Source organism: Cynocephalus volans, chromosome 8 (assembly GCF_027409185.1).
Source record: "Cynocephalus volans isolate mCynVol1 chromosome 8, mCynVol1.pri, whole genome shotgun sequence".
In the NCBI taxonomy this organism is placed as follows: Eukaryota; Metazoa; Chordata; class Mammalia; order Dermoptera; family Cynocephalidae; genus Cynocephalus; species Cynocephalus volans.
This window is the reverse complement of record NC_084467.1, coordinates 96,128,058-96,151,229: the sequence shown is the minus strand read 5'-3', so window position 1 is coordinate 96,151,229 and position 23,172 is coordinate 96,128,058. Positions and strand designations below refer to the sequence as shown.

The 23,172-nt window shown below is 37.9% G+C and overlaps 2 protein-coding genes and 1 non-coding gene across 14 annotated transcripts in view; 2 read left to right on the top strand and 1 right to left on the bottom strand.

Moving 5' to 3' along the window:
- Positions 1 to 62: 62 nt before the first annotated feature.
- CLCC1 (chloride channel CLIC like 1) lies at positions 63 to 22,741 on the top strand. Of its 8 annotated transcripts, none has more exons than XM_063103598.1 (12): positions 63 to 161; positions 7,010 to 7,051; positions 7,140 to 7,269; positions 7,668 to 7,769; positions 9,737 to 9,844; positions 12,370 to 12,591; positions 12,829 to 12,969; positions 14,226 to 14,319; positions 15,646 to 15,743; positions 16,010 to 16,156; positions 18,068 to 18,394; positions 19,948 to 22,741. In XM_063103598.1, the coding sequence occupies exons 3-12, from the start codon at positions 7,141 to 7,143 to the stop codon at positions 20,218 to 20,220; spliced, it is 1,641 nt and encodes a 546-aa protein (XP_062959668.1). In that variant the 5' UTR covers positions 63 to 161; positions 7,010 to 7,051; position 7,140; the 3' UTR covers positions 20,221 to 22,741. The 8 variants fall into 8 exon arrangements, with proteins under 8 accessions (XP_062959668.1, XP_062959666.1, XP_062959664.1 ...); XM_063103596.1 differs by having other exon boundaries at positions 63 to 179; XM_063103594.1 differs by having other exon boundaries at positions 63 to 179; positions 7,130 to 7,269.
- GPSM2 (G protein signaling modulator 2) overlaps positions 9,101 to 23,172 on the bottom strand; it is a 60,244-nt gene continuing 46,172 nt past the window's right edge. For 3 of the 5 annotated variants that reach the window (XM_063103588.1, XM_063103586.1, XM_063103590.1), the window contains one exon: positions 9,101 to 9,228. In XM_063103588.1, the coding sequence (XP_062959658.1) occupies positions 9,134 to 9,228 (95 nt within the window). In that variant the 3' untranslated portion in view covers positions 9,101 to 9,133. Of the gene's footprint in view, positions 9,229 to 16,392; positions 16,515 to 20,376; positions 20,550 to 23,172 lie in introns of those variants that run through there. The other 2 variants (XM_063103591.1, XM_063103587.1) reach the window with 2 other exon arrangements.
- Positions 17,547 to 17,654, top strand: LOC134385307 (U6 spliceosomal RNA). The gene has a single exon (XR_010024299.1). It is a non-coding gene; the product is annotated as a U6 spliceosomal RNA (small nuclear RNA).

The following is a 23,172-nucleotide window of genomic DNA, read 5'->3' as shown; positions in this document are numbered from 1 at the left end:
GCGCGGGAGGGACGCACAGCCGCCGGCCGAGCGAGTCGATGAGCCGCAGCCAGACACCCGGCGCGCGCTGGAGCGCTGGGCGTCGGTACGGGCGGCTGGCTCTTTTCTCCGGCCGGCGTAGGCCGGTGTCTTTCCGGAAAAGCAGACTGGCGACCCGGGACGTGAGTCCACACGGTCGGGTGTGTTTGTGCGGCGGGCTGGGCTGCGGGTTCGGCCCTGGCGGGTCCCGCGGGAGAACGGCGCGGAGGCCGCAGGCGCTCCCCGGGGCGGGGGCCGCGCTCCCGCCGCTGCCGCTCGGGCCTGTGAGTGACCTCGGAGCTCTTCGTTTAGCAGCGGGGCGAGCGCCTGCCCCTTAGCTGTGGCTGCTGCGGATGCTGCGGCCTTTCTCGGTTCGCAGAGCGGCCTGAGGAAAAGGCAACAGCAAGTGCCAAGCGAGACCCGAGCGAACGTTGAATTTTGTTGGTTTCGGTTATCTCTGAAAAGAAGCGTAATTTGAACCAGTACTGTCAGCGAAATGGCTCGGACTTCGTTGTAGTTAAAATTTTAAAACCCCAAATGTAATTTAAGTGTAAAAAGTTAGAGATACCATAAGCCTGTGTGTTTGTGATTGGGTGCTGAAAAACACTCTGTGACGGTGGTTGTGATAGTGTGATCCCCGGACTAGCTATCTCATCTGGGAACTTGTTAGTATGCACATTCTCCAGTTTGAGAGCCGAGGCTCCAGGAGACTACACTTAATACACATGCGAATTACATTGCAGACGCCTGACTTATGCCGTGCTACTTTTAGACTAATACAGAATTTGACTGTATTTTCCAAGTTAGTGTCTCCTTTCCCGTTAAAGGTGTAAATTCGTTTAAATCAAATTATTTTGTGCCAATTTCCACTCGGTGGCTGGCAGTCTCCATGGAGATCTGTCTTTTCTGGTAGCTCTCTAGTCTGGTAGCTTCTGTACAGCTCACTCCGCATTTCCTGCTGTGTGGAGATGCGGATCCAGCAGTTCCTAAGACTATGTTCTCTGCAGAGCCATTGAGGACCACTAGCACTTTCCCCTGGGGAGGCAGCTTAGGTAGAGCCAGTCTGGATTCTGCCGCTTACTAGCCCAGTGGCCTTGGGTGAGTTACTTGTTTTCCTAATCTTTAAGATGAAGGTAATAGTACTACTTCCAAGAGTTTTTGTGACAAATGACATAGTAACAAAATATTTGCTATTATTATTACATATATTATAATTTTGATATTATTAGTACCAAAGCGTGAGACAGATGAGAAAAATGGTAAAAATAGAAATTGGGGGAGAGAGACTAATGAACACTGACAATAGATGTAGGTGCCACCATTAAACCTAACCAACGAGAGTGTGGCATAACCAGAAGCTCGTTAGAGATGCAGAATCTCAGCTCCACCTCAGATTTACTAAATCAGAATCTGCTTTTTAACAAGCTCCCCAGCAGGTTTAGATGCAGCTTTGTTTGGAGGAAGTGTGAGATCAGTTGTAAAATTTCTCGAGGAGTTCCACCGTTAAATCATTCAGCTGTAGATCAGGGATCTGGCAGGAGGGCTTGAATTTCCAGCTGATTCTACTATTATATCTCATCATCTGGTGTTCCATCATTTCTACATTGTTAATCTCTAGCCCAGGATAAATCTCTGGATCTGCTGGTCATTGCTGGAGAAAGTAACATAGTTGCCAGTAGTATGACCGTGGGTCTCATAGTCAAAACTCTACTCGAGAGGCTTTTCCTTCCACCTCCCTTTGTATAACGCCCCCTGTAGAACTGTTCTCCATTGTAGTGTTGATCTCCATTTCCTCCATTCCAACCTCCCCCCACACAGTGACACTCCAAGTGAAGTATTTCTCTGTCCACTTGATAATCATGTTATAATATGAGCTTGTTGGCTTCTCTTCTTTTTACTTTGGAAATCTTTGTCCCTCCTCATTCATTTCCATTTATGAAGGCGTACATAACCTTGTTGACTATGAAAAACCTTTCCTGTAGCCTTGATTTCATACACTCCCATCTTCTCAGAGCCTCTATTCAGTGTATATGCTCCCTTTGTCGCCTACTTACTTCTTAACCACTTAGAATGAGGCTTCTCCCTGCCGTTCTGTGAAAGTCATTTCATAAATGAGCAACTAATTAACCAATGCAGCGGCCTTTTTTCAGACTTTATTCTTCTCAAGTTCTCTGAAATATTTACTATGATTGAATATTACCTCTTTCTTGAAATTAAACCCCTCCTTGCTTTCTACACATGGCATTTTTTCCATACTTTTATTGGTGCACTATTTTTCAAAATTTCTTTAAAATTAATATTATCTTTTTACATTCTTTGAAGTTGTTGAGGAGCGATTGGGAGGAAGGGGGAAAGGGGAAGGAAATGGGATGGAGGAAGGAGGGAATAGGAGGGGCAGAATTGAGGCCTGCGGCACCTCCCTCATTCCCACAGCGAAGACCAGAGGGCTTCCAGAGGTGGCTTGGTCATTGCCAGGCTGGGTGCAGATGCCAGGGGGGTATGGCAAAAGCCCTTGCCCCCCACCATCCCAGCTTTGGAGAGCCCAGGGTGCTTCCTGCAGTGGCTTGGTGGTCGTTGCTGGGGTGGTTGCGTGTGTTGGGGAGTGTGTGGCTGAGGCCCTCGGCCCCCACCCTTGGGACTAGTTGTGGGTGTCCAGGGGCATGGCTGAGGCCCCTGGCCCTCCCCCCTTTCTGGGTTGGTAGCCCAGGGGATTTCTGGTCCTTCTAGGTGCTATAGGTGTTCTTTGGTGAAATGAGACCTTTTCTAGTTAATATCAAACTTTGTCTATGGTTGTGGGTACTTTGTTTTTTCTTTTAGTTCTGTATTGGGTTATTTCCTGTTCCCACCACTTAACTCTGTGCTGGAACTAGTTTGTTGTCCTTTGCTTACTTCTAAAATGGGGGAACTTCCTGTGGGGACCAACACTTGAGCTTTGTGGTTGAGCTAATTGTTGCTTTGCTGCTGATTCCCTGGGGAAGGCTTTTTGTGCAGCTCAGGTTTTTTTTTTTATTTTTTTATTTAATTTTTTTTAATTTTTTTTAATTTTATTTATTTATTTATTTATTTATTTATTTTTTTTGCAGCTCAGGTTTTAATGGTTGACTTTATAGGTACTTCTGGGTCTAGTTAGATCTGGTGCACCTGGGTTGTTTAGAAACTCTGGTCTGGGCCTGAGTCTTTTCATCCAACTGTACCCCATGCAATTCTATATTCCTGACCATTCTCCTCTGATTGGCCCTATGCTGATTGGGAGGCAGATCAGCTGTCCTTGCTGTGCCCCAGTGTTCCCCCGGTGGGCCCGTCTCCCCCACTGCCCGTACTCCAAACACTTCCTATGGGACCAGCTGTGTGCCGGTCCCTTGTGATGACTCACTGGCCTCTGAATGGCTCCTTTTTTTCTAGTTATTGTGGCTACTTGCTCCTGTGTGGGTCCATGGGAACCCTATTAGTGGTCTTGCTGGCCTGAGGGCCACGAAGGCCCTCTTCTCCCTTGCTGCCTCCAAGTAACTCCATCTGAAGGGCACAGCTGCGGCTTTTCCCAGCTCCTGTTCCATGCACTCAGCAGCTCCAGCCTGGAAGCATCCAGGATTCGAAAGGTCGGGGTGGTTTTTTCTTTCTCTCATCGTGGCTTCTCCCACCTTCATACGCTCTGTAGGTTTCTCCTCCTCTTCCCCTGAGCTCTAGCGGCCCCAGTTTGGCTGTCGTTGCTTTTTTGTAGTTGTAAATTGGTTGATTTGTGGGAGAGAGTGTCGCTGGAGACTGTCTATTCTGCCATCTTGACTGGAAGTCCACATGGCATTTTTTGACTTGCCTTCTGTGGCTCTGATTATGCTTCACTACCTTCTCTTGTATTTGGTTCTTCCAAGTCTTTATCTCTTACCTTAAATCTATTTTATCCAGTAAAGTATACGGTTATTCAAAATTTCTAAGTGTTTCCAGAGCTTGACGGGGATCTTAATATTTTGGTTTTACATTTTTATCTTATTTTTCTAAATTTATTTTGTTGGTTTTACATTTTTAAACACAAAAAGTTGGGGTTTTTTTTGTTATTATCAGTAGTTTATTAAATTTATCATTATATTTGATCAATTCCTGTTCTCACCATTGTTTCTTTTATTCAAACCTTTCCTTACTGTGGTCAAACTTCTTTAACATATTAGGGTTTTATATCTGAAGAAATCTGTGTTAGTTTGCTAGGGCTGTCATAAAAAAGTACTGCAGACTTGGTGGCTTAAACAGCAAATTTATTTTCTCACAAGTCAGGAGGCTAGAAGATTGAGATCAAGGTGTTAGCAGGGTTGGTTTCTTCTGAAGCCTCTCTCCTTGGCTTTTAGATGGCCTCTGTCTTTACGTTGTCTTATCTCTAACTTGTCTGTCCAAGTTTCTTTCTCACCAGTCATATTGGATTAGGGCCCACACTAATGACCTAATTTTAACTTAATTACCTCCTTAAAGACCCTATTCCAAATCCAGTCACATTCTGAGGTACTGGAAGTTAGGACTTCAACATATGAATTTGGGGCGTGGGGGCACAATTCACCATAAAACAGCATCTTAATTAGTCTATGCTTGTTTTAAAAAACATTTCGTTAAATGTGAAATATACATACAGAAAAGTGTGTAAAATGTAAATTTTCAGCTTAGCAAATTATTAAAAAGTGAACACCCATGTGACTGCCATCCACGTTAAGAAATAGAACATTGCCAGCATCCCAGAAGCCCTCTTAATCCGTTTTGTATTGCTATAACAGAATACCTGACACTGGGTAATTTATAAAGAATAGAGATTTGTTTCTTATTGTTTTGGAGATTCTGGAGGCTGGGAAGTCCAAGGTCGAGGGGCCTGCATCTGGCAAGGGCCCTCGTGTCATCCCATGGTGGAAAGTGGAAGGGCAAGAGAACACGCATAAGAGAAAGCAGGAGGTTGACCTTGTAGCCTCAAGCCCTTTTATAATCAGCATTAATCCTCTCTTAAGGCAGTAACTGGTGCAGTGGAAGGGCTGTTTATGTTTCTTATATCTTTTTTTTTTTTTTTTTTAAGATTACCGGTAAAGGGATGTGAGCCATGGGCCGGTCCACTTTCCCATATTTTGGGGAAATCCTTTGTTGCTCGTGCGGTGCTGATAACAAGGCCATGGGTTTGGATCCTATATAGGGATGGCCGGTTCACTCACTGGCTGAGCGTGGTGCAGACAACACCAAGCCAAGGGTTAAGATCCCCTTACTGGTCATATTTTTTAAAAAACCCCCAAAACAAAAGACTTGTTCTATATATTTTGTACAGAGTTTTTGGTTATTCAGGCAGGAGGGTAAATCTGGTCCCTGTTACTCCATCACAGCCAAAAGCAGGAGTTGGGGCAGTGCTTTAGAGTATAGAGTTACTATAGCCTTGACCCAAAACCTCTACCCGAGTAATTCCTTTACCTATTTCTGCCAGGCTCTTGACCGTACCTACCACTCCACAGCATTAAAATCACTGTACCAAATTCAGTGGTCAGTTTGCTGCCCTCTGATTACCTGACTTTTCAATATCATTCAGTGTAACTGTTTCCTCCTTTCTTCACTTGGCTTCTGGAATACCAGCCTCTTCTAGTTTTCCTTCTGCCTCACTAGCACTCATTAGCAGTACAGTATTCCCCGCTTATCCGAAGTTTTGCTTTCCATGGTTTCAGTTACTTGTGATCAACTGCAGTCCAGAAATATTACATGGAAAATTCTAGAAACAAACAGTTCATGAGTAGTGTGACGAAATCTCCCACAGCCCTGCTTTGTCCCACTAGGGATGTGAATCACCCCTTCGTCCAGCGCATCCATGCTGTACATGCTATTTACCCATTAGTCACTGATAGCATGGCTCATTGGTCCAAGACCACATGAAGCAGATGACCCTCCTTCTGACTCATCGTTAGAAGGTCAGTAGTAGCTATCCTAGAAGAGTAAGCAGGGCAAAGAGGGAGCACAGAGGAGAATTTAATTTAGCCAAGAGTTACTTTTATTTTTACAACTAGACTGTAGCTGTTTATGGGCAGGACCCAGGGCTTTCTCACGTTAGAGTTCCCTTACCTGATCCTTATTTGTAGTAGTTCAAAGGTAGTTCTACAGTGATGGAAGTGTTCTGTATCTGCACTGTCCAGTGTAGTAGCCACTGGCCATATGTGACTGTTGAGCACTTGAAATGTAGATAATGTGAATGGGGAACTGAATTTTTTATTTAATTTAATTTTGATTTAAATTACCACATGTGGCTAATGGCTACCTTATTAGGCAGTGTTGAACAGAAGAGATAATAAGTGTTTAAATTTAATTCTGCTTGTTTATGCAGAGGCTTAGGTGAGGCAGGTTATTTTCTCTGAATGGTTTTGGAGTTCAGTCACCTCATTTGAGTCTTAATTTCACATCTTTCTTGTTTCCCATTTGTTAAAAAATGCAACAATTACCACAATTTTAGAACATTTTTCATCACTTCAAAAAGAAACCCTGTACCCTTTAGCTACTATTTTCCTAAAACCCCATACCCTCAGCCTTAAGAACTCACTAATCTACTTTCTGTCTCTGTACATTTGCGTATTCTGGACATTTCATGTAAATGGAATCATACAATATGTGGTCTTTTGTGTCCAGTTACTTTCACATAGCATAATGTTTTCAAGTTCTTCCATGTAGTAGGATGTGTCAGTACTTCATTCCTTTTTATGGTTGAATAATATTCCATTGTATGGCTATACACATTTTATTTATCCATTCATCAGTTGATAGAAATTTGGGTTGTTTCCACCTTTTGGCTATTATTACAAATGTGGATATAAACATTCATGTACTAGTTTTGTGTGGATATATATTTTCTTTTCTCTTGGGTATATTCCTAGGGGTGGAATTGCTGGGCCATATGGAAAATACCTGTTTTCTTATCTCAGTGAAAATATTACGCATGTGTGTAAGTTTTTATATGTGAATACCATTTTACTATTTTTGTTTTATGTGTCTTCCTTAGTTCCTATTCAGAAAGAAAGAGTTATCTTCATACTAGAAGGAAGTAGGTAGATTGTTTTTATTACAAAACAATTTATTTAAAAAACTATTATATTTCATTACATTTATTAATTTTTTTTAGCCCCATACAGGATGCTGTGTTCTTTGCTCCTTTGTGAATGTCTGTTGCTGATAACTGGTTATGCTCATGATGATGACTGGATTGACCCCACAGACATGCTTAACTATGATGCTGCTTCAGGAACAATGAGAAAGTCTCAGGTATTAAAAAAATGCTTGTGTGTATGTGTAAGACCTTATCCTATGATGGAAATAGTCAACTTTTGTTGTTATTGTTTTACACAGAGCTCTGAGAATCATGTATCAAGGACTAGCAGTCATGCAGAATATCTTCCTGATCCTCTTAATCTAAGATTATTTCAAAATCATCTGGTTATGTCTGTTTCAAATTTGAATGTAAAGCCCATCAAAAGCAAACTAATTTGATTTTAGTTCTTAGTATGTACATTTGAGACTTTTTCTTTTTTGGTGGTTCAATACAACTGAAGAGTATAACAAGCAAAGTTATAAAATGATGAAGTCAAAATTTTACTTTTTGTTAACTGAATGTTGTTTTTACAACTGAACTGTAAAGAAATAAACTCTCTACTTTGTTTTAGGTGAAATATGTTATATCAGAGAAAAAGGATGTCAGTTCTGACTTGTCATATGCTGATGAAATGTCAGAATGTTATCGCAGACTTGATTCTTTAACTCATAAGGTTAGATTTTTCCATTCATAAGTTTTGTATTATTTATATTAAGTTGCTTTCTTTTTTTTGTCTTTGCTAGTATTATTTGTGTCTCTAATGTTTCTGTGTACTCCACAACTTATATATATAAAATTTTCTTTAGTTACTCTAGCCTTGGTTTTCCTAATAGTACTTTGTATTTTTCTATGATAACATTTATCTCACCATGTTGTAATTATTTCTTTACCAGACTGTAAACTTCTTGGTATAAGGAATACATTTTATTCATCTTGATTCTTTACTACCTGTCATACTGCTGGTGAGGCATAATAGACTCCAAACAAATGTAGCAAATGAGGAAAAGGGCCTATCACTAGCTTATAAGCGTTACTCTTCAAATATAAAGGATTGTTACAATATAGTGTGTGGTAGCTATTCATTCCTTCCTTTATTCAGTAGTTTTTTAATGTGGCTGAATTAGGGCTTATACAAAAAGAAATAAGTCAAGGTCCTTTAGAGGTTTGAAGTTATTCATTAATTGCTGTGGGAACTTCTGTTGGTGGTGTGGGCAGGGTGGACTGGTGGCAGTGTGGAGGGGGCCTGGAATGGAGGGGGCACTGGCAAGTGAGATGGGTGGGGTTGCAAAGCCCCGGCAATGCTGAAGGCTTGAGATGAGGCAGTGATGGGTTGATGAGAAGAGGCAAGCGCTAAACTTTTACAAGGTTATTGTATTCTGGCAAGTGGGATGGATAAGGAATAGGGGAGAGCTAGAGCAAAAGAGTGAGATTTCCAGATTGAAAGATTGGGAGAGTTGTTAATTGAGATCCAGATCCTGTATGAGTATATCTCAGTTGAGATCTGTAGCTTGTGGTTTTTATCATGTGTGTATGTTGTCTCACCTGAGTGCTAGTGAAGACATGATTGGATAAGATTTGCTTCACTTTAACTGTGTTTTATGATACAGTGAGCTAGTTTGGTAGTACAGTCAGAAATGCAGAAATGCCTTTTATAGGAATTTTGTATTCCAGTGTTTGTGGCTTTGGTTCAGACATTCTATAAACATGATTGGTAAAATGGATTCTTGAATCCTTGTTTAAAAAAAATATATATTTATTTTTAAAAAATAAAATGGTGTGTAAACCTTGCAGCAGAAGAAACGGCTGCATGACTTCTGTATCCTTCTATCCTCAGTCAGTGTTGTCTTCTCAATTATTGTCATGTTTATCAACTGAAGCCCATTTTAGTGCTCAATTCATGGTCATACTCAGTTAAAAAGAATACAAGTTGATTAATACAAAGTTATTTTAATGTTTGTAAAATATACACTGCCCTCATTCAGTGACTTGACCACTGTGATAGAGCTAAGTTCAGAGGACGTCTCTTCTAATGGAGAATTAAGTACTGAAGGGTTGCCATGTGTCAGATAAGCCATCTGGAGAAGCCATGGTTCCTGTCTTCCTGAGCATCCCATATAGTAGATGATCAATTGCTGATGAAAAAAATAAGAAGAGGCCAAAAGTGATGTGCACATTCAAGAAATTCTTTGCTGTGTCTTTCATCTCATTTTTTAGCTTCATCTTTCTCTCTCTCTCTCTCTGTGTATCTATCATATATATATTTATCCTTCCTTCTCTTCCTTCCCTCCTCCTTTCTCTCATTAAATTGTCACTTTGGAATTAGAGGCAGATTGGTCCAGATGCCCTGCTTGTGGATCTCTGCCTTCTTGCTTCATGATCTTAACTTTAAAATTGTTCAGAGTCAGCAGAAACACTACCAGGTCGTGGTAAGTACTTACATGCTTTCCTCATTTGTTGCCTAGTTGCCCTTAGCAAAGAGAACTCATGGGAAGCAGGCAAGCTGTACACTGTAATGCAGTTGGCAAATGCAAGCATGATAAAAATAACCAGCTCGTTACCTTGATTTCACTGGCACCACTAGCCTAGAAACTTGGCCTTACTTTGATGACAACTAATGTTGAATTTATTGTATGATTACAGATTGATGAGTGTGAAAAAAAAAAGAGGAAAGACTATGAAAGTCAAAGCAATCCTGTTTTTAGGAGATACTTAAATAAGATTTTAATTGAAGCTGGAAAGCTTGGACTTGTGAGTATTTGGTGGTGTGATGCTAATCACAGTAGTGGCTATTTTCATTATTTATTTATTTTGAGTTACATAAAAAGATGATAAAAAAGCATCATTATGCTTTAACAGAGACTACCTGACTCACCCTTTTACTAGAAGTTACTAATACAGGATTAAAGGTACTAGTCTGCTTTGCAGTGGTTTGGTAGAAGCAAGCAGTGCAAACCAGTCTTTTTCTTATAGTTTGTGGGAATTAACTTAATCAACTCTGCACGCTGTATAGCTTAATTGAGGTGATAGGGTGGGTGATAATTCTGTTTGGATCGTACTTCTTGTTTTCTGCCATTTCCATACATTCTTAGTTCTGTAAGATCATTATATGTTGAGGAAAAGAAAAATGTGTTTTAAGTAGTAGTTTTTTTCTCCTTGCTGTACTGTGGCAAGTGCTGCTTTATAGAATTGTGTGTCATGTGCGTACTGTTCATAATTTATGCTAAAATTTTCATTTTTTAGAGTCACTGTTTTTACTTTGGGAAGTCAAAACATCAAGAAAACTTAAAATTTAATAACATAACATTTATAAAGCTTGTTTAAAAGCACATAGACAGCTCCAGGTTAGCTCAGTTGGTTAGAGCACGGTGTTTTAACACCAAGGTCAAGGATTCAGATCCCCATTCCAGCCAGACACTGAAAATAAAAAAAATAAAAGCACATAGACCTTTTTTTTCCCCCCTATTATATATGCCATCATAATTGATCTAGAGAGGGCCGGCCTGTGGCTCACTTGGGAGAGTGTGGTGCTGATAACACCAAGGCCATGGGTTTGGATCCCATATAGGGATGGCCTGTTCACTCACTGGCTGAGCGTGGTGTTGACAACACCAAGCCAAGGGTTAAGATCCCCATACCGGTCATCTTTAAAAAAAAAAAAAAAAATAATAATAATAATTGGTCTAGAGAGTTGGAGGCCAGCCTTTTGTCTTGGTCTGGCCATTAGCCCCAACTCTCAGAAGCAGTCACAGGCATATCCCTGAAAATGAAAGGTCCTTGTATCAACACAGGGCTGGCTGGCTGAACTTGCCAGACTGTCCTCCTGGTACAGTGAGGACTGACCAAAAGGTAAGGGAGTGATGGGTGAATAATTTAATAATACCACCTTATTTTGGAAGTGTAAAAGCTGATGTTCTCATATGTATACCCTCTAATTTGAGTCTTATAGCTTTGTGCAAGGTGGATCAGAACCTAGATGAGGAAACAGGTGGAAACAAAAAAATGCTTAAGTTGGAAATACTTTGTTCCTGATTTTTATAAAATGTTAATATCAATCAATGACAGCTTTTTTAATGCTTACTGATATTACATGGCTTTTTTATGTCTGTATTTACTCTGGTAAAAGAAAAAGGAATTTTCTCTTATTTGTATCAGTGGGTTAATAAATATTAAAGTTGTTTACAGTGATTTTGCTAAGCTGAACTCATGCTAATAAAGGTAGTTATAAATATCATGTATTTCATGGGAACCCGTTATTTTGCTGCTTTTTGAGATCCCTTTTACTTTTCTTATTTTACCTGTTGCAAATTTTAGGTTATCTGAAAACCATGTCAGCAAATGGAAGGTCATAAACTGAATCATAAATTAATACACAGTCAATCCTCATTTGCAGATTCCGTATTTATGAATTTATACATTTATAAAACTTATTTGTCACCCTAAAATCAATACTCAGGGTGTTTTTGTGGTTACTCTTGGACAGGTACAGAGTGGCAAAAAATTTGAGTTTCCTGGTGCCTGTTCCCAGTAAGGCAATGAAACTCCGCCTTCTTGTTTCAGCTCTCATACTGCAGCCACGTGTCTTTTTTGTGGTGTATTTAGTGCTATACTTTTTATGCTTTTGCAGGGGGGGGATGATATAGTTGAATAAAATGGCCTCCAAATGTAGTGCTGTAGTGCTGAAGTGCTGTCTAGTGTTTCTAATTGCAAGAAGACTGTGATGTGCCTTAGAGAGAAAATATGTTGTATACGCTTCATTCAGGCACGAGTTACAGGACTGTTGGCCTTGTGTTTAATGTTAATGAATCAACAATATATATTAAGTAAGGTGTCTTTAAACAGAAACACATAAAACATGGTTATATATTGATTGGTTGATGAAAATGTTATGACCAGACGTTCACAGGAACCTAACCCTGTATTTCCTGTAGGAGTAATGGTTCAGTACTTACTAATTAGTGTTCAGGGTGACTTTATAGAACATAACTACTGCAAATAGCAAGAATCAACTATTTTTGTAAAATTTATGATATCTTTCTTGCACAGAATTCTATAATTTTTAGATGTTTTTCACCTGCATTATCTTTGGTTTTCATGTTGACCTGTGAGATGCGGATATTATTATTTTTATGAATGTGAAATGTTGCAAACTAATTATATATTTAGTTCAGAATTGGCTTTTGTCTTAAAATGTTTCACTAAGTAAAGTAATAATAAAATTCTCTTTTTTTTCTTTGCTATTTTGTATTATTTGTTTTTTGGTAAATCTGATTCAGCCTGATGAAAGCAAAGGCGATATGCATTATGATGCTGAGATTATCCTTAAAAGACAAACCTTGTTAGAAATACAGAAGTTTCTCAGTGGAGAGGACTGGAAACCAGGAGCCTTGGATGATGCACTAAGTGATATTTTAATTAATTTTAAGTTTCATGATTTTGAAACGTGGAAGTGGCGATTTGAAGATTCCTTTGGAGTGGATCCATATAATGTGTTGATGGTAAGAAGGAATGAGGGCGACATGGTTAAGATTCCTTTTAAAAATATCTTTTAAACTGCACCATAATGACATTAAGAACCTATACTAAGTTATTCATACTGTGTTGATGAACAAGTAGCAAGGTTGTACAAATAATTTTGTGTATCTGAATCCAGTTCGTTTTTAGTGTTTTTACTGTGTTTTCTGAGGTGGACACCTTGGCAGTGACTCTGATTTCTGCTTCTTTCTGTTTTTGAGGTACTTCTATGTCTGCTTTGCATCGTAATGTTAGTAGCTACAGAGCTGTGGACGTATGTTCGTTGGTACACCCAGTTGAGACGTGTTTTATTCATCAGTTTTCTCTTCAGTTTGGGATGGAATTGGATGTATTTATATAAGGTATTAAATAGGTGGAGGGTTTTAATTTTTTTTTAATGTTAATTCATAATAAAAGAAGACTATAATCCATTTAGAGCAATCTTCCCGCAGATGTGGGTTAGAGGTAGTGATTGGAGTTGGTGCACGGTGGGAAGGAATTAAATTGGCATTTCTCAGCTGTATGTGGTTTTTTTGGGTCCTTGACCAGTTAGTGGGAAAAAAGTGCAGTCCTAATTTTCATAACCCAGTTACTGTTGGTAGCATCTGGACAGCTAAGTCAGAATAGAGCCAGGTAGACACATTTTAAAAATTCTTATGTATGTATTTTGGGGTATGTTCTTTTATTCTTTGCTAAAAGTAATAGCAAAATATTATTTTTTAAAAATCAGGTTATTTTCTGATTATAAAAGTGGTATGTTTCTGGTAGAGAATTTAGAAAAAACTGAAAAATACAGAGAAATTAATTTTTAAAAAGCACCTATAATTTTATCACCTAGAGATAATTGTCAATATTTTGAAGTATTTCTTTCCAATCTTTTTTCCAAATTTTAATTTTCTTTCAAAGTTGGGATTATACTGTATAGAGAAATTTGAAAGGACCACTACCATTCCTGTTAAGATAGCATAGTCATCGAAGGAAAATTTTAGATCTTTCTATCAGGGTGAGTCAAGTTGCCAAGTATTTTCAATGAATTCATCTGATTAAATCATTGTGATATTTCCTTAACCTTTTGCTCTAAGTTCTTTAGCTTCTAGAACTAATTATTTACAAATTAATAGCTAGGTTCTATGTGGAAGGAAGGTTGTTTGGTAGAATATTGCCACCTCAGTGATTTTCCCTGGGGATTTGATTTATAAAAGATATATTATCTTTACATTAGTCATTTGTGCTGAAAACCATCCAGAACAAAATACCATTTTATCATAAAATGGAAGTCATTTAATTTGTATAGCTATATTTTCATGCATGATATGAACTATATTTGAGCTAATTTTTTAAAAGAAATTTTTAGTAAAAAAGGTTTCCTTCTTCATCATAATTACTTACAAAGAAGGCAGTTGTAGTTCATTCCTTATGCTTACTTGTTGCATTATGACCATGCTTTTCTATAAGCTGAAAACAGCTACTCTTTAGTACTAATATGTATTTTTTCTATTAAAAATTTTAAATAGTCGTGTAGATGAATGGTAAAGACATACTTTGAACTAAGGTTTTTTGGATGTTAGGCACAACCTTCAGTATTAGCCTTTCATGGTTCCCTTTTGTTTTTGGTCAGCTCGCTTTTGCACAGCATCAGGCTGAAGTTGCCAAGATGGAGCCATTAAACAATGTGTGTGTTGAAAAGATGGATTGGACTGGAAGTATCTGGGGTAAGGCATTTGTTCACGTGCCTTATTTTGAATAGAATTTCTGAGAACGATAGAACATATTAGTAATTACAAAGAAAATGATAAAATTCTAGAGGAGACTTTCCACGACTGAATCTTTACTGTCATAAAAACATACAAGAAGAGTATAGGTTTAAAACCAGTGATTTTTTGTGTTCATGTAAAGTCACAGGGAAGGAGGAGAAGAATAAAAATTGTGTACATGTTGGCTCTGATATTTTCTGTCTTCCTCCATTAGAATGTGAAGGATCCTGTGCTTGCTTTTGTTCACCTAGTCCTTAGCACAGTGTCTAGCACATTCTAGGTTCTCAGAAGAAGTTTATTTAAAGAAGTGAGTGGATGTATATATGAATTAATATCCATCTTAGATTTAATCTTCTTCTATTGACTTATGAAATCTTATGCTGTAGCTTTACTGTATTTTTTTAACTAAGAGAAAAATTATTTTGTTTTTTGTTCTTACAGATTTTATAAATATTCTCACTAATGTTGACTACCTTTAGTTGTGTATACCTAGCAGTGGAAATGGTTTAACGTTCAGAGGCACTTTATAAATGCAAGTGACGCGGAATAGAATCTCAGTAGATTCTACAAATGGGTTCCAAAATTAATGTTTTTTTAAAAAGTTGTGGGAACTAACCCAATTTAGCTTTGCCTCCTGGCTTCAGGGGACAATAAAACACCTCCTGTAGCTCAGGCTAGTTTCCAAATACATATAAAGCCTTATTTAGAAAACTTGGGAGAACTATTGTTCTACTTTATTTTGCAAAATCAGTAAAGAATTGACTTTTTCAATTGAAATTTTATTGAGATAATTGTAGATTCACAGGGAGTTGTTAGAAATAATATAGAGAGAACCTGTGTACCCTTTTCCCATTTTCCCCCATGGTAACATGCAATAATATAATACTAGAATAGTACAATATCAGGGCAAGAAACTGACTTTGGTACAATCCACCAATCTTATTCAGATTTTCCCAGTTTTACTTGTATTCATTTGTGTGTGTAAAAAACTGCTTTTAATTATGTACCTTTTAGAAATTTTTATAAAATATAATTTTTTAATCTGTATAAGACTTGTATACTTTGAATGGATTTTTAAAATAAACATGATTTTGGACAGCAGATAAACATTTTAAAAATCAACATTATAGGGAGTCTATTTAAAATTTAGAACAATTTAAAATTGGTGGATGGTCAAGGAGGGTCAAAACCAAAATATTATCTTATTTGGGAATGAAATGCAACCTTTTTTTTTTTTTTTTTTTTCAGTGATTCAGTGTTTTGTCTGTTTGTTTCTTTAAATAGAATGGTTCAGAAGTTCATGGACCTATAAGGATGACCCATGCCAAAAATACTATGAGCTCTTATTAGTCAACCCTATTTGGTTGGTCCCACCAACAAAGGTATAGAATGTATTTTTAAACATTGCCTATACAAAGTAAGTCAAAAACCCCTTGTATTTATAAAAAGTTTAGTGTTTTTGCTAAAAATAAAACCTTTGTCCTAGAAAAAATATTTCTATTACAGTGATTTTTACATTAAAAGTGGCATGTAACAACATTTAATTTAAGTAACAATTTCAGCCTCAGTACACAGTGAATTTTGACTTACTCTGTGTGCCACATTCCTTTGCGGAAAAAATTAAGTTGCTTTTATCTTTTGTTTTAAGGCACTGGCAGTTACATTCACCAACTTTGTAACAGAGCCATTGAAGCACATTGGAAAAGGAACCGGTGAATTTATTAAAGCACTAATGAAAGAGATTCCAGTGTTACTTCATATTCCAGTGCTGATAATTTTCGCATTAGCTGTCCTGGTTAGTATATTAGCACTCTTGCTGTTTAGCAGGATTTACAGAAAAAAGAAAATTCTAAGATTACTAAGCTGCTTTGATATTGTAAATCAGGCTAAGTCATGCTTGACTTGATAGTATGAGAAGGTGATTTTTAAGTGATACAGACTTATTTATACTTACACGTATATTCTTCTAATCAAGGAAGTGGTTCTCTAGTTTGATTGCAGATGTCATAGTAGAGATTTGGAATAATAACCTTTTTACATTTGTTCTTTAAACTTGGTGAAATAATGCACAGGGAGTATAATAATGCACAGTAATCAGTTGATTACTCCTGCTTTGAGGAAGGGGCCTTATTGCAGTCTGAGTTTTTGCAGCACTGTGAAGGGAAGAGCATTGGGTTTAACAGAATCAGAAAGGGATGTGGAAAAAGGTGGGTGTACTGAGAGGGGGATCCAGAGTGGACATTTATTAAGAAGGAATATTACTTGCCATTCATCCATGGTCTGTTCAGCTTTTCGTTGCTGATTTTCAGCCATTACCCAAATAAAGCAGTTGTCACAGAAAACAAAAGTAAAGAACTCAGATATGCTATGGGAGATTCTCCTCCCTAAGCATTCAAAATTTGCTATGCTCTATTCACTTTGAAATTGTTCCTTTTTTGGTTTTGTTTTTTGGCTTGTGATTACAGGATTCAGTGGTTTAGAGGTGTGATTTTGTTAGGTGACATTAATTTTGTAGTATTTCAGTCTCTGAAACTGAAATAAGCAAAAGCCCCATTATGTTTTTGCTTCATCTGCTCCCTAAGAAAATTTATGCTCTTTGACTTTTGCTGCTTTTGTCTTCAAAGAATAGTGTATCTCTAGTACAGACATTTTTAAACTTTTTGTTTTCAGGACCCTTTTGCATTCTTAATAATAAAAGACCCCAAAGAGCTCTTGTTTATGGGGGTTCTATTTACCATATTAGGAATTAAAACTGAGAAATTTTAAAAATACGAATTCAGTATACACAAGCACACATCCCATGAACTGTCAGAGTACGGATGTCACTCTAGCCTCTGGAAGACTCCACTGTACACTCACAAGAGGACAATAAAAAAGACAATGTCTTTGTATTATGAAAAGTTTTGCTCTCACAGATCCAAGTCTTAGGAATCCCCTGAGGTCCCTGGGCCACACTGATAACTGCTGCCTAGTTTTTCCCATGGAATGTGAATCAAAACCTTTTGAATTTTAGCTGTAGCTTAAGTCAAGTTTGTATTTGTAAAAATCCTACAGGAGAATGTTTACAGAATGATGTATAACTTTTAAATAATTTTAAGCATTTACCTTATATCATGGGCATGAATATAGAAACATGAGCAATTATCAGACAACTAGAACCTTCTAATTTAAATTTCTAGGCTTCAGTGCTCGCTTCGGCAGAACATATACTAAAAATTGGAACGATACAGAGAAGATTAGCGTGGCCCCTGCGCAAGGATGACTCGCAAATTCGTGAAGCGTTCCATATTTTTAGCAAACAGAAAGGACATTGTTGGGGGGGAGGGGGGAGGGAGGAGGGAGGCAGGCAGGTTTTGGTGATGGGCAACAATAATCAACCACAATGTATATCGACATAATAAAATTAAAAAAAAAAAAATTTCTAGGCTTCAGCCTAACTACTGTTGTTATAATTCAGTCAAAAGGTGTCTAGCTGATTGAAATGTCTACTTAATACTGAGTGATTTATTAAGTTTTATTGGCCACTCTGGACCTGTATTACTCTAAAGATGTCTCTAATGAAAACAGTGAAATTAACATGTTTATGTCTATAAATGCCACAAGTAAGTTAAATTATATAATTTTGTCAGCACCCTGAATGAAACACCTAACTTCATTATAAATCAGCCATTAAGTCCTCAGGAAAATGTATTTATTTTCCTTTTAGAGTTTCTGCTATGGTGCTGGAAAATCAGTTAATGTGCTGAGACATTTAGGTGGTCCTGAGAGAGAACCTCCCCAGGCACTTCAGCCAGGAGATGGAAGATGGCGAAAGGAAATTGATTATACACCCCATGGTGGAGCAGGTGATGCAGATTTCTATTATAGGCGCCAAACTGAGCAAGGCCCTTACGACAAAATTTATGAGGGTAAAAGAGATGTTTTGAGAGAGAAAGACTTGAGATTTCAGACTGGCAGCAAGAGGCCTGAAGTGCTCCGGGCATTTGATTTACCAGACGAAGCAGCACAAGAGCAATCCAAGGTGGTACTCAGTGTAAGTCAGCAGCTGTTTATTTTGCTGTCCCTTCATACTAGGCCTAAATGCTTCCTATGTAGGTTTTGATTCAGTGTTTTTACTCTAACTTTTACCTTGCTCTGTTAATTATATAATAATATATGATTATATAACAATGATATAATTAGTCACTTTCTTTCCCTTTCTGATCAAAAGTTAGTCCAACTTCCTCAAAGGAAATAAAATGAAATTTAATTTTTATGTGAAACACTATTTACAGTAGTTTGTTAGAACAGTGGTAATTCATATGGGGTTTCATAGGAAGTTGATAAGTGAGCATATCTGAAGTTTCTGCCTTTGAAGAGATCAGAGAGAAGGCCTCACTGAAGACCCAGAGCCCTAGGGAGCTGGCAGTAGAGGACTTCAGAGACCTTTAGGCTTAGTTGGATGGAAGAGTGGGCTGGGGAGAGATTGAAAACTTTGCCTTTCTAAATCTTTCATATCATGGACTTGCTAGACTATACTTTTTACCTGCAGAATGGTGAGGACTTTTTTTTTTTTAAACCATTATTGGTCATTTAAAGGGACATTTCTATTTCTGTTTGAGAGAGGAATTTGTATTGTCATTTGCAAAGTTTAGGTTACAATCATAAACCTTTGATAAATAATTATGAGCGCAGTAGAATCTAGGAAATTAAGAATCCCTTCCCCTATAGAGTTCCTTATAATAATAAACATATCTACATTAGAAAACCATAAGGTGCTCCTTCCAGCTTTTATAACTAATGATTATCTGTCACTCATCTCAAAAATCCTCCAGTGTCTTCCCGTATCACTGAAGGGAAAGCCCGTTATCACAGTGGCCCCCTCCTTGGTCTGTCCCTACCCCACATCTACTACCTCACTTGTCATCAGCTCCCCCTCCACACTCACTACTCAGCCACAGGGGCCCTGACTGTTCCTTGAATTCAGAGTCTTTGTACCTGCTGTTCACTCTATCTAGAATGCTATTTACCCATATATCATATTGTCCCTTCCTTCAGGCCTTTACTCATCACTTTTTCAGACCACCCTAATTTAAACTGCAAGCTGACCCTACCACCCTACCCCACCCCACTTTCAGCTCTCATCTCATATCTTTGCATTTTCTACATAGCCCTTAATTCAACGGAAAATTTGTTTGTTGCCTGATTCTCTCCCCTACCTAAATGTAAGTTCCAATAAGAGCAGTTTTTTTGTACCTGATGTATCCCCAGCACCTAGAACTTAATATATATGCTCAATAAATATTTATTAAATAAATTATTCTCACCAGATAAGGAGTTAGCAATACTGGTCACCAATCCTCTTCACCCCATCTAAGCTGGGTCACTAAAGCACCTAGTATATCTTAAGTGTCCCCACTCCTCCATGTACAGTTCTGTGAAGCTTAATAACATATAATTATACTCCAGTGCTGGAACCAGGATTTGAAAGAGGTTGGAGCTCACTACAACAGATTTGGGTAGGAACTTGTTAGATATGTTTGATTACTAAACCTCACAGTATGTTAATTACATAATTAAAACAAAATGTAATTCTGTACTTCATAGCATAAATCACCTGTTTTGGATACAAAACCTAAAGAGATTGGTGGAATCCCAGGAGAAAGCACATTGACAGAAAGCAGTGCTGAAAACAGCCAGTCTGCTAAGAGTGTCTCTGGCCAGGAGATATCAGAGAATACAGAAGGTTCACCTGCAGTAGAAAAGGCCCAGCTCATGATGGAAGCTAAAGGCAGCCCAGAGGAAGGCAGCATGTACAGCCCAGCAAGAACTGTAGCCGGTGCATGTGGAAAGGATCCAGTTGGCAGCCCATGTGGCTAGAGGAACACAACATGGGTGACAGCTCTAAAATCTTCTTTGGGTTTTTAAAAGTGTACTCTTAACTCTATTCATTCTTCACTACAAATATTCTGATATTTACTACAAAGGTGCCAACTTAAACATTAATAATTTACTGACAATCAGAATTAACAAACGTGTATATATGAAAGCTTCCGTTTAATTTCATCATCTTCTCTTTGATATATACATCCCATAAAGTTTTGAAGTGTTAACTTTGGAATAGTCTCAGAATTTACATTTTAAGATGAATGTTTGGCAAGCATCACTGATTCTGGATAGTTGAGGAGGCCAGTTTGAATCACGGGACACTGAAAAAGAAATGTTATTGTTTACAGGCATTTATAGGAACCAACTAGCCAAAGTGTTGCCTAGTGGAAGTTCTATAATACCTACTTTAGTTAACAGAATAATTTTAGTTCTGGGTTGGATTCAAAGTGTTTCTAATGTGATAGGTACTGAAAAACTATTTTTAAGAGAGTACACTATAGTTAAGCTTACCCTCTTATGCACTTTAGCCTCTTGATGCAGCCATGGAGTATGCATTACCAGCATCAGTCCAACTGACACCTCAATTTGTCTCTTTGTAGGCCACCCACAGATCAATGTGGCTTTCTAGTTTCATTCCTCCTGCAACTATTAACTGGGCTTCTTCCTTGTCACTTCCCTTTTTTGGCGGGGGGAGGGGGTGGGGGGGGCTGGATGGAGAGGGGCGGCTGGACAGTATGGGTGTCCAAACCCTTTGGTGTTACAAGGTGGCATTCTAACCAACTGAGCTAACTGGTGAGCCCACTTCTTTTAATATATGCTTAGCTAGATAGAACTAAAGATTGCCAGGGGAATTTAAATAATATAGCTTGCTATATTGGTAATCTCAGTTTTACATAGTCAACAGTCTTTGAGAATGGCTTTATTCTTTCCCCACCAAATGACGCACACAGGCTTTGTAATAAGACCTGTTTTCCTTGTTGCTCAGAATCCTAGCAGCAGAGAATATTAGATATTATCATATCTTATTTATATTATAGCAAACCATGTTGTCTCAGCCACATGAAGGTCTAAGTTTTAGAGATCTGTACATAGAGAAGAATACCATGATAAGGAAAACAGGGCAGAGGGTTTTCCTTAACTGCAAACAGGTCATCAGTCAACATTTTAAAATTAGTTTTTCTGGGCTGGCCAGTTAGTTCAGTTGGTTAGAGCGTGATGTTGTAACACTATGGTCAAGGGTTCAGATCCTCCTACTGGCCAGCTGAGCTGCCACACACACAAAAAAAATTAGTTTTTCTGATTTTAAAAAGCATTTATTTTAAACTTTTTAAAACAGCAATTTATAAGTTTTGCACATGTCCCTAGCTAGCAGAGCTCACATACATTCAGGTGTCTTGTTTTAACCATATTCACCCTAGAAGTTATGTTCAGCTGCTTACTAATTATGCCAGTTGGGAATAAAAATCTTAATTTTCATGCAGGCATTTGTTACAGAAAAAAAGACATTCAAAGCAGTTGCTTTTTGATATTTTTTACATGAAATGCAGAATACCCATTTTTGGCTCCCAGAAATGTTACTTAGGTGCCTGTAACAATTTAATTTTACATGTTAATTTTTTTTGTCTGTGTGTGACTGGTAAGGGGATCGTAACCCTTGGCGTGGTGTCGCCGGCACCGCGCTCAGCCAGTGAGTGCACCGGCCATCCCTATATAGGATCTGAACCTGCAGCCTCGGCGCTCCCAGCGCAGCACTCTCTCGAGTGAGCCACGGGGCTGGCCCTACATGTTAATTTTCTAATTGCAAACATCTTCAGGATTTCATGAGAAAGGTAATCATTTTTTTCAAGAAATACAAAAGGATTTTATATTAAGATTTATAACAAAGCAGGCATGAATTAATGAAAGGATGTTTGCAGTTTAGATTTGTGAACATCTAAACTGTGCATTTGTGCATATAAGGTAGTCCTCTCTGGGGACTAGACCCATTCACACTGATTGGTGAATATGGTCCCAAAGTGGGACCTCTGAGCTATATGGTCTGATTCTTAAGAGAAGAATGCCTCAAGTGATAGGTTGTAATTGTGAGAATAGAGTTAATGCTGCTTGCAACTCCTGACTGCTTTTAATAGATCCAAAAATTAATCCTTTAAAAAATATATAAATAAGATTTCATCTTTGTATTCTTTCATTACAGATATGCATTTGGGGATGAGGTCTACTTTGACAGCTAGCAAGGCAACATGCTACTGCTGTTAAATGATGACAGCAATTCAGGGAAGACTATTAAAGCAAATTGAACATATCAAAGCCAGTTTATTATCAGAAAAGAGATAAAGCTTGTTTATTGATTGGTCAATATTTGTCATTAAAAGTAAAGCTTATAGTGAGAATCTTTTAGGAAAATCAGAATGGGTAGATGTTAAAAGCAGTTTTTAAATGGAATAGATAATGTTGAATGTTTACAGGGTCTAAGAACCACTGTATACACAAAATAAACATTTATTTTTACACATTATTGTGGTTTGGTATGCTCTCTTTGCTTATTGAATATTCTTATAAGATAAAGCCCCATGAAACTTATGTGCAGTTTTTAAAATTATGCTATCCAGAGCATCATAATTTATATGTAATATATATGAAACATAATGTAACCCAGGTTTTAACTTAGTAGTTTTGACAAAATTTGTCTGATCTTAGAACCAAGAATAATTTTTTTTTTTTTTGGCTGAGCACTTCATATAATTCCAGACTCTGTGTAACTTTTTTTCAACATTGGCCGTTTAGAGAAGTAGTTCTCACTGTCCATCAAAATCACCTGAATGACTTTTTGAAGAACAGAGGCCCAGATCCCATCCCAGCTGTGCAGAATCAGAAGCAACCAGAGATGAATGAGCTGCCAATTTGTTCCTGGTGTGGGCATTTGCATTCTGCAATTCAGCCATA